Below are 10,308 nucleotides of genomic sequence, written 5' to 3' on the forward strand. Positions count from 1 at the left end.
GCAGACAAATCTTAAGTGATATTTATTACAATTATGAGATAAATTATTTATTTATTGTTTCAAGTTCACTTCGGAGTTTGTCGCAGAGGTCCTGAATAACTCTTATAAAAAATATATATATATGTACACGTGTGCTGCGCAAAATTTTCTGCGCAGCCTTTAAACTCCCTTGCCATTGGTTTATGCGTTTTAGTCTGATTCATTGTCTACACGGAGAAAATTTTATGTCAAAAATTACTATGTACGGCAGTAGCCGCGGACTATAAAGAAATTATAAAAATTTTCACTATGTTTTTCATACGTGAAATATAGTAAAAATTTTCGGTCCGCGACTTCATGGTCCGCGGTCACTGCAGTACATAGTAATTTTTGATATAAAATTTTCTCCGTATATCCTTTGCAATGTTTAGTGTCAGTCGCTAGAGTTCCTATAAGTAGAGTTGTGCCAAACCAGATTTTGTTCCCGGAAGCCACGTGACATTCATCGACGCGCGGAAAATTTAAAATCGTTAAATGTAGATTTGAAAGATTAATGTAGTCCTTATACATTACTTTATGTCCTTTAGACATATTAAAGTAACACCAAACTTAATTCCTTCACTGTGGGAGCAATATTGTCAAATTAGACCAAAAGTGTGTAGAAAAAACGGTTCAGTGGACATTTACAATACTTGCTATACTTATTTGCTATTTATAATATTTGTTATTTTATTTACACTTTTATGCAAAAAAGGACATGAAATCATTAAATAATGTAATATTATTTAAAAAGTTTTATTTTTTATGTACAAAATATTTTATAAATGAAAATTCACATATATATTCATACTTGCCATCTATTTGCAGTTATGAAATTTATTTTTGATCCTTTCGTATGTGTACTCTGCATAATTGAGGTAATTTCAAACTGGCTGGTATAGATTCATGAATAAATGATTTTTCTGAAAAAATAAGAATACATTTAGGCCTGATTACACCAACATTATTTTGATTTTTATCAAGACTTAAATATGTGTCTATTTATAAAGAAAGATAAAAATATACACATATTTAAGTCTTGCTGAAATCTAAACTAATGTTGGTGCAACCTGGCCTTAGTAATTCTATTTAAATACATTTTTAATTACGTTTTTGTAAGTATATAATAAATAAAACATGCATTGTTTTAAAACTGGAAATTGCATCTTTTTACGCAATAAAACATTACAAACGATAACACTTAATAAACATGACAATACTTAAAGAAATTACAAACCATCACAATTTATAAACATAACAATTAAAACTTAAAGAAATAACATTACTTAATATTATGATGCATCGCCATCGTTTTGCTGGACTGGGTGTAATTTTTATTAACGCGAGTCTTTTTAGAATTAATTAGCCTAAACCCTGCAAACCTGGATGCTATTTTATCCTTTAAGTTATGGCACTCTGGTAAAAAGTAAGAACATTCTTTAAATTTAACAACCATAAAGTTACGTATATTAATGTTACTTCTGGAAAGAGAACTATTATTATAACTTCTAAATATTTTCTTCATTTCAACGAAGAAGTCAAATGTCACGTTGTTAACAAAAAATAATGTATCCTCTTTATAACATTTCATCATTGTTAATTTACTGTAGTGCCTTAATTTTTGTCTACGACTGCCAAGACATTGGATGCATTGCTTGCAAGCTCTATTAGTTTTTATAATACTAGTAATAATGTAACCGGCGACATTATATAAAATATTCATTTCAATATTACTTAAAGTTATATCTTTGGGTAACACGTTAGGTACTGGCAGCTGCTTATTGAGCGTTTCGTTATCACAGTCTTTTTTCATGTTTCGCAAAATTTGCAAGAAATCGGGCAAGAATTCACGATCATCTTCATCATAATTGCTAGTAGAGATTTTTCGCATGTATTGCGAAATAGTTACTAATTTTAAGTTACTTTTTAATTGTAGAGCATTTAATGTACAATGTTTTGAACGAAGAACTGCAAACAAGTTTTCGATGCAATCCTGTGTGAATCTACCGCATAAAACGAATTTATAATTCCCTTCTTCAATCAAGTATTTTGACAGTTCAATACACGAAAGTGTCGATATAATAATACCTTTTTGAAAAGGCTTCCAATCTGTTTTTGAACCAAAAGTTAATAAAGAAATTAAATCAACAAATTCGTACAAAAACTCTATCGTTTCTATATATTTTTTTTCGTCGTGTTTGCTAATAGCAAAACTGAGGTTTCGAGAACTAACTATCTTAAACCATCTTGCAATTTGTGCAACCAACCAAGCAGTCGTCTTGTATTCTTCTCGATTATGTTCAACAGCTAAATAGTTAAGCGCTGAGCGTACATCTCGGCTCAAAACATTGTATGCATTTTTCACCCTCATTTTTAGAAAGTGTTTGGACATATCTAAATAATCTTCTAGCAATTTTGGTGCTAATGACAATTGTAAATCTTTCTGCGCATTAATTAGTTCCGTAAAATGTTTCGAACTTAGTGTGTTTGTTGGCAAGTTATATTTATCAACAAATTTCGCAGAAATAGTAACATTTACGTGATTCAATATGCCTTTTTTTAAATTTTTAAGTGCATGGCAAACATCATGAAAGAAGAAAAGGTGTTGTCCTTCATTTAATGGATGCTCACATTTTTCACCCTCATTTTTAGAAAGTGTTTGGACATATCTAAATAATCTTCTAGCAATTTTGGTGCTAATGACAATTGTAAATCTTTCTGCGCATTAATTAGTTCCGTAAAATGTTTCGAACTTAGTGTGTTTGTTGGCAAGTTATATTTATCAACAAATTTCGCAGAAATAGTAACATTTACGTGATTCAATATGCCTTTTTTTAAATTTTTAAGTGCATGGCAAACATCATGAAAGAAGAAAAGGTGTTGTCCTTCATTTAATGGATGCTCACATTTATTTTGTACCGTCGAATATCGAGAAACATTAATGTTAAACGATTTCCACATTGCCTGGTTTGGAGCACCCATATTGGATACGATACCTTGAACACGCAATCCTATTTTGTTAGCTTCCTCAATAATATTTAAAATTATTGACTTATAAATCGATCCGTTTGTACTATTACCGGAATAAAAATATGCCACGGTTTGTTTCCACCTTTGAGCAACACCTGCAAGCATAAATACTAGGCCATGTGTCGCTTCATTATTACTATTATGACCTGGCAAAGTTACATTACCTACGTACGTATTCGTGGACGTATCAAACCATTTCCCCGGAGAAATGCTAACTTCGTCAAGAACAATGAGGCAATCTTTGGGCCTGTTCGTTTTAGTTGCACTGGGGCAGCTCTGGGTTTGCTCTAAACAAGATAATACAGGACAAACTATTTATCTGTCCTGTATTATCCTGTGTAGAGCAGACCCAGAGCAGCCCCAGTGTAGCTAAAACGAACAAGCCCTTTATCTATGTCGTTTTTAAACTGTGAAACTTTTATATGTAAAAACTCGAAAATTTCCGTCGACAGTCCGCTTTGAAATTTCCATTTTTCTGAATTTCTATGCAAAGTTCTAAAAGAGGGAAGTGGAAATCCTTGACTTAATAATTCTCGATAACCTGAAGTACCACATGCAAATTTTAATTGATACGCTTTAACTAAAGTACTATCACACCACTTTGGCATTCTTTTATACTGAATTTTTAAGAAATTTTTTTGATCAGAATTAAAAAGTTTATTATTAAGTCCGTTTGAAAATACATGCGTACGTACAATTTTTTCCAGTTTCATAATTTTCCTCTTCATAATGACTTGCAATCGGTTGTGATTTTTTTTCATTAAAACCCTCGATCTTTCACTTTTTAAATATAGTTTCTCAAGTTTTTTGTACTTCTCTGCCATACAACAATTGCAGTCAGATGTTGCAAATTCCTTCTGTGCAGTTAATAATTCGACTTCCTGTTTATGTACACTTTCATCGTTGCTAATGATATCGCATTCATTTTCCTCCAGAGGTACATTTTCCGATAAAAAAGTCTGCTTATTGGAAGCATGAATATTAGTACATGTCTCTTGGTGCTGTGCATCCACTTCCTTATTTTCCTGTTGTGCATTGTTAATTTCATTTTCATTTAATGGTGCTAAGTGTGCCAATAAAGATTCCTGCATAGGCTCTGTACTCTCGTAATGTCCAGTTTCATCACATTGAGATAATATCACAACGTCTTTACTTAACGGATCTGTATATACTAATATCGGTGAGTGCTGTGTAGACCTCGCATTAGATCTATGCTCTGTAAAATACAACCTTTCATTACAATTACCTTTCATTACAATAACCCAACAAATCAAATATTTTATTTATCATCATACCTGAAGCTCTATTATTTTGCATTTGCATGATAGCATATCCAAATATTGTTGGTATAGCGTGCATTTTCAATTTCTTCTTTCCATCAACACGCTCCTTTTCCCACATGTCTGCTGGAAAATGGTACTATAAAATAAAAGGAGAAAATTAAAATAGAATAGTTAAATAAAATAGAATAGTGAAATACATACCTCGCATAAAAATAAACCATCTTTTATTGGTAACTTTAGTTCAGTATTTTTTACCCACACTTCTCGTCGTGGATTCTTTGGAAAACGGTGCATTTTTGTGCCATGTCTTGAATGACTGCGACATCCTGGCGCTGCACAACTCGGCATTTCCTTCTGTAATTATTATAAATACATTTTATTATGCACATATGTATGCATTAACAAAACTGTCACTTTGAGATTAGATTTCTATTAGTAGTTTATATGCAGAAAAATGAATTCCGTAAAATATTTATCGCACGATATATATCAGTTTTTTTTTAATTAAAACGTACTTACCGTTGCTTATAAAAATAAATCGGTCAAATTGCAACTAGTCCGACACAAAGTTATCAACAAACTGAACTGTGATGACGTATTGAAACGGAAACATGGGAACACGGTGTAAGAATATAAGGTGATTTCACGACCATTGTATTCTATCAAAAAATCTGTGATCAAGATGTCACAGTTAAGGCATGTCACACAAGATGTCATGTTGGTGCAAGATCCCAAGTAAAAAAGGATAGAAGATGTGGATAGAAAAGGATAGATGATGAATCTCTAAAGCACATCTATATATAATTATAGTCCTAAATAATACAAATTTTTTAAAATAAAACTTTTAACATTGTGTATAAAAATATATATTACTGACAAAATATTTTTTAATTTTTTTATAACAAATTATTCTTAGTTAAATTTGCAGAAAAAATAATTAATAATGTATTCCAGTCTTTATAGAAAATTAAGTTTCTTTAAGAAAATGAATATTTATAATTAAGTTCCGCAGGACAATAAAATTTTAATAAAATTTCTATATATATATATATTTAAAATCCCTCAACACGTAGCCACCTAGCGGTTTAATGTGGAACAATGACAGGAAAATCACAAAAATTTGTTGCCGTAAAATCACCTTATATTCTTACACCGTGCATGGGAACAAAATGACGTAACCACTAAGGAATAGAGAAACCGAGTCTAAAGTCCTAGTTTAGGCGAGAGGGGATGGTAATTCAAGCGTGCGGGGGGGACTGCTTTCCGCCATATTGATGTAGCGATTCTCACACAGAGATGTGTCTGTGACATGGTTACACTCATGTAGTGGTGCCACTAGACCAGGGCTGACGAAATGTGGCTCGCGAGCCGACCCCTACTTCGGACGCTTCTCCCTCCAACGCGTCAGCCGGCAGAACCGACCGACGTCTGTCAGGACCGTAGATAGCCCATCGTGCGAGATTGCGGGGCCATCGTGAATTTTTGGAAATTTCGATGTTTAACGACGTAGTGAATGTATCGTGAATAAAATGAGGAATGAAAATATTAATGTGACAAATGGATGCGCTTAGTATTGCTAATAAGTTCTTCAATGTCAATATTAATTTGCGTTGAAGCGAGACGAAGTTGATGTTCTAACACTTCATTGGACAGCGAACAACGTTGAGCAGATTTGATGTGCTTCATAATAGAAAACGTGCTTTCACAGATGTAAGTTGATGCGAATAATGATTTTATATAAAGTGCAAAGTCAATGAGTTTCGGATACCGATCTTGTGGCATAACTTCAAAAATTTTTGAGTCTGTCTCCGTTCTCGATAGCATAAATGGATCGTTTTGTAGATTGCACACTTCTTCTTGAAGATCACTTTTAACGCACTGAACATTTATTTTCATTGGGTTATTGTAAAAAATTAAATCTGTTTCTATAGCTTTAAAATCTTGAAAACGACGGTCGAATTGATCGGAAACTTCAGAAATAACGGAAGTAAATCCTGAGAATTTTATTTCCTTGAACTCTTTTTTCAGTTCAGAACAACTTGGAAAATGGCAAACATTTTCGTTGTTTAATTGGCATTTAAATAATGTAAGTTTGCTTCGGAATCCATTAATATTTGCCAGCATATCTGAAATAGTGCGACCTTTCCCTTGCAAATTTAAATTTAAATTATTCAAGTGATTTGTAAAGTCCGTTAGAAATGCCAATTCTGATAAAAAAGATGGATCCTGTAGTTTTTTTACGAATTCGGTAGTATCCGATTTGATTTCTTCACTCAAAAACTCGGCAAGTTCTTTTCTGAGTGCAAAAAAACGAACTAAAGTTTAGTTTAAACGATTAAACAACGAAAATGTTTGCCATTTTCCAAGTTGCTCTGAACTGAAAAAAAAGTTCAAGGAAATAAAATTCTCAGGATTTACTTCCGTTATTTCTGAAGTTTCCGATCAATTCGACCGTCGTTTTCAAGATTTTAAAGCTATAGAAACAGATTTAATTTTTTACAATAACCCAATGAAAATAAATGTTCAGTGCGTTAAAAGTGATCTTCAAGAAGAAGTGTGCAATCTACAAAACGATCCATTTATGCTATCGAGAACGGAGACAGACTCAAAAATTTTTGAAGTTATGCCACAAGATCGGTATCCGAAACTCATTGACTTTGCACTTTATATAAAATCATTATTCGCATCAACTTACATCTGTGAAAGCACGTTTTTTATTATGAAGCACATCAAATCTGCTCAACGTTGTTCGCTGTCCAATGAAGTGTTAGAACATCAACTTCGTCTCGCTTCAACGCAAATTAATATTGACATTGAAGAACTTATTAGCAATACTAAGCGCATCCATTTGTCACATTAATATTTTCATTCCTCATTTTATTCACGATACATTCACTACGTCGTTAAACATCGAAATTTCCAAAAATTCACGATGGCCCCGCAATCTCGCACGATGGGCTATCTACGGTCCTGACAGACGTCGGTCGGTTCTGCCGGCTGACGCGTTGGAGGGAGAAGCGTCCGAAGTAGGGGTCGGCTCGCGAGCCACATTTCGTCAGCCCTGCACTAGACATAACGAGCGTAAAGAGGTTAGGCGGTTTTATTATTGTTGTACTATAAATTTTATAAAATACTTTAACTTTTATTACTCTGAGGCTCTGCATACAGTAGACAAAATATTAGAAATAGCAATAATTATTTAATATTAAAAAGAGAAATTATTTTACATCTAACAAGAGAATAAAATATATTAATTAGTTCCAATTCTTATTTCTTAATTCATGCATTAATTTTTTCTATTTTTTTTATTTTTAAAATAAATAATTCCAATTTCTTATTTCTAATATTTAATAATTATTCCTATTTTTATTTCCTATTTCTATTTCCTATTTTGTTTATTGTGTGCAGGATCTGACTTTCATTTCTCACACATACGCAAATAGTGAGTTCTATGTGTGGTGATTACTAAACGAATATGGCGGCCCCCCCTCCCCGCCGCAAACGTGCTCCCCCGATACAGCTTGTGCTCCGTCTCTCTATTCCTTAGTCCGTGGACCTAACTAATCACAGAAGCAATCATGATTGGCACAACTCTACTTATAGGAACTCTACTCCGCTCTGGTATGCAAGAGGCATAACCTAAAAACACACACAAGAAAGACAAGTAAAATTTCGAAGGGTTATAAAAATGTCAAATGAAAGTTATGAATACTTAGATGAAGATTTAGATGTAAGTATATTTCCGTAATATATATATTATTATTGTGTTTATATAAGATAGAAAAATCTGAATATTTTATTGTAAAATTATATATTTTAAAAATTAATTTTAATTTCATTTCTTGTAGGTGGTCTGTGATGCTTCTATTCAAGATTCGTTTGAAGAAATTCTAATAATGGAAGTTAAAGAGAATCCCTGCTTATGGGATCAGCATATGGATGTAAAAATACAGAGGGCTTATTGCAATTAAGAAAGCATGGGAACAAGTTGGAAAAGCTTTAAGTAATATTATATTTTGTTAGTTAAGGGGTAACGCCACTCTAGAATTTTCAAAAAATGGATTTTTTTGCGTTTAAATGATGCGTTAGAGTTTTAAAAATGATGTACATTTAGTCCCGTAGCGCGAAAGGAATTTTAAGTACCTGTTTTCAAACCGAAACTGCCGGATTGGTGACAGTTATTGGTTTGTTTACCAGCAAAGTGCTTGATATTGTTGTGAAATCAAAATACTGTAAATCTTGTAAATTTTGGGAAAAAAAGAGTGACACTGAAGAATATGTAGAGTGGTTGGAAACACATAGAAGCCAATGTCAATCGAATCACCAAGGCTCGGCGGAGAAAATGGAAGTCGATGCTGTTATAGAAATGTTTCAACGATCGGAAATTGTAAATAATATTAAATATATTAACTATGTAGGAGATGGGGATTTAAAGACTTTTAAAGTTCTTTTCGAAGCACAGACTGCTGAAAATAAGGAAGTTTTTAAAAAAGAATGTATCAATCACATCCAGAAGCGAATGGGTACACATCTTCGAAATGTAAAAAAAAATACAAAAGGTTTTGGCGGAAAGGGAAAATTAACTGGCAAACTTATGGATGAACTATCCATTTATTATGGATTAGCAATACGCCGGAATCATGATTCAGTGCAGAAAATGAGAGATGCAATCTCCAAAATGATGTCGATGATTCCAAAATCTGTTTCCAGCGGCAAAATTGTGCTTGACACAGTTGCAAATTTAGCTGTGTGCACATACAATGACGGAATGTCGAGTATAATGCAAATTATGAAACTCCTAGGCTTGACTATTGGACATAACTATTATAATTACTGCTTGGAGACCGATGCTTGTCGTATTAAGTTTTCGGAGTTTTCATTATCTGATGCTGCGAAAGAAGCCAGGACGTCATTAAAATCAGCCAGGAAAGATGCAGAACACGAGGATTTTGATATGGAAGGTGAAATCTACGGTGCAGGCATTGCCGACTAGAGATATATAAAAAAATTTATTACGTTTTTAGTACTTAAAACTTTAAACGCGTTTTTCTCGAAACAATGTTTTTCAAATTGGCCGGAAATAAAACTCGAAAAGTTTTTGACCGATTTATTTCAAATTTGCACAGTAGCATCGTAATTAGATTCTGCAGAGACTGACGTAGGGGTTTTTTAATATTTTGTCAACTTCTTTTGTTATAAACAATTTACAGTGAAATTTTTTACCAAAAAATGGATCTTTTTTTTCAAATAAGCACTACTTATTCAAAATTCAATATTTTCAAAATCCCCTACGTCAGTCTCTAGTCAATTATATATAGTTTTAAAAAAATGTTTGTTTTTTGTTCTAGATTAAAAATTGTGGGAGTAACCTTTCCGGCCGTGAAGCCCTTTCGGCGAGAGGAGGCCTCGAGTCTTTTATAATATAGTCGCCATTTTGTGTATAAATATTAATAAAGAATTTTTTTTATATACTTCGAAACATGTATAATAAACTCCTATAAATAGATTTCCCATTTTCTTTATTGTATTTCCGTTAAAAATTATCAAAGAAACGTCTTTTTTTCGAGCTCTAGAGTGGCGTTACCCCTTAATTAGATAACGTCGATTAGATGTTTATTAGACATTTTTTCGACCTGTATTTCTCCTGGGGTAGTATAAGTGTTAATAAAAACAACATTACTTGTTACAGATGCTGATCCAGTTGTATGCCAGAAAAAATGGAAAAATTTAAAAGATACTTTTCGGAAGAAATATAAAGAGGAACATAAATATGTACCCAGTGGAAGTGGCTCTCAAAAAAAAAAGAGAGTTGGAAGTTTTATCAATGTTTGCAGTTTTTAATTCCTACAATGGAAGTTTGAAAGTAATTGGCAAAATTAATAATGTATAATGTGTATTATAAATAGTTAATTATTTGTTTATTTGTTGTTTGCTAGTCTATATTTTCTGTACAATATATAAACGTAGTTGAGGTTTA

General features: G+C 32.6%; 2 protein-coding genes across 5 annotated transcripts in view; one reads left to right on the forward strand and one right to left on the reverse strand.

Annotated features, from left to right (window-relative positions):
• LOC105669009 (uncharacterized) overlaps positions 1-10,308 on the forward strand; it is a 63,795-nt gene extending 53,487 nt beyond the window's left edge. Inside the window, exons 6-8 of one of the 4 annotated variants that reach the window (XM_067347931.1) lie at positions 7,935-8,061; positions 8,180-8,334; positions 10,021-10,308. The gene's annotated coding sequence lies outside the window, so the exon portion shown is untranslated. Of the gene's footprint in view, positions 1-7,934; positions 8,062-8,179; positions 9,293-9,679; positions 9,838-10,020 lie in introns of those variants that run through there. The other 3 variants (XM_067347930.1, XM_067347932.1, XM_067347933.1) reach the window with 3 other exon arrangements.
• LOC105677228 (uncharacterized) lies at positions 517-5,676 on the reverse strand. Its single transcript, XM_067347928.1, has 5 exons — positions 4,851-5,676; positions 4,533-4,685; positions 4,344-4,467; positions 3,744-4,264; positions 517-941 (listed from the first exon to the last, which is right to left on the reverse strand). The coding sequence occupies exons 2-5, from the start codon at positions 4,677-4,679 to the stop codon at positions 903-905; spliced, it is 831 nt and encodes a 276-aa protein (XP_067204029.1). The 5' UTR covers positions 4,680-4,685; positions 4,851-5,676; the 3' UTR covers positions 517-902.

Source organism: Linepithema humile, chromosome 1 (assembly GCF_040581485.1).
Source record: "Linepithema humile isolate Giens D197 chromosome 1, Lhum_UNIL_v1.0, whole genome shotgun sequence".
Lineage (NCBI taxonomy): Eukaryota > Metazoa > Arthropoda > Insecta > Hymenoptera > Formicidae > Linepithema > Linepithema humile.

Excerpts from the sequence above, each read along its gene's own strand:
- LOC105677228 (XM_067347928.1), bottom strand. The coding sequence starts at position 4,679 with ATGCCGAGTTGTGCAGCGCCAGGATGTCGCAGTCATTCAAGACATGGC. Across the intron at positions 4,468-4,532 it reads ATGGTTTATTTTTATGCGAG|TACCATTTTCCAGCAGACAT; the intron begins GTATGTATTTCA and ends TTTATTTTATAG. Across the intron at positions 942-3,743 it reads TTATGAAACTGGAAAAAATT|AAAAATCATTTATTCATGAA; the intron begins GTACGTACGCAT and ends TTATTTTTTCAG.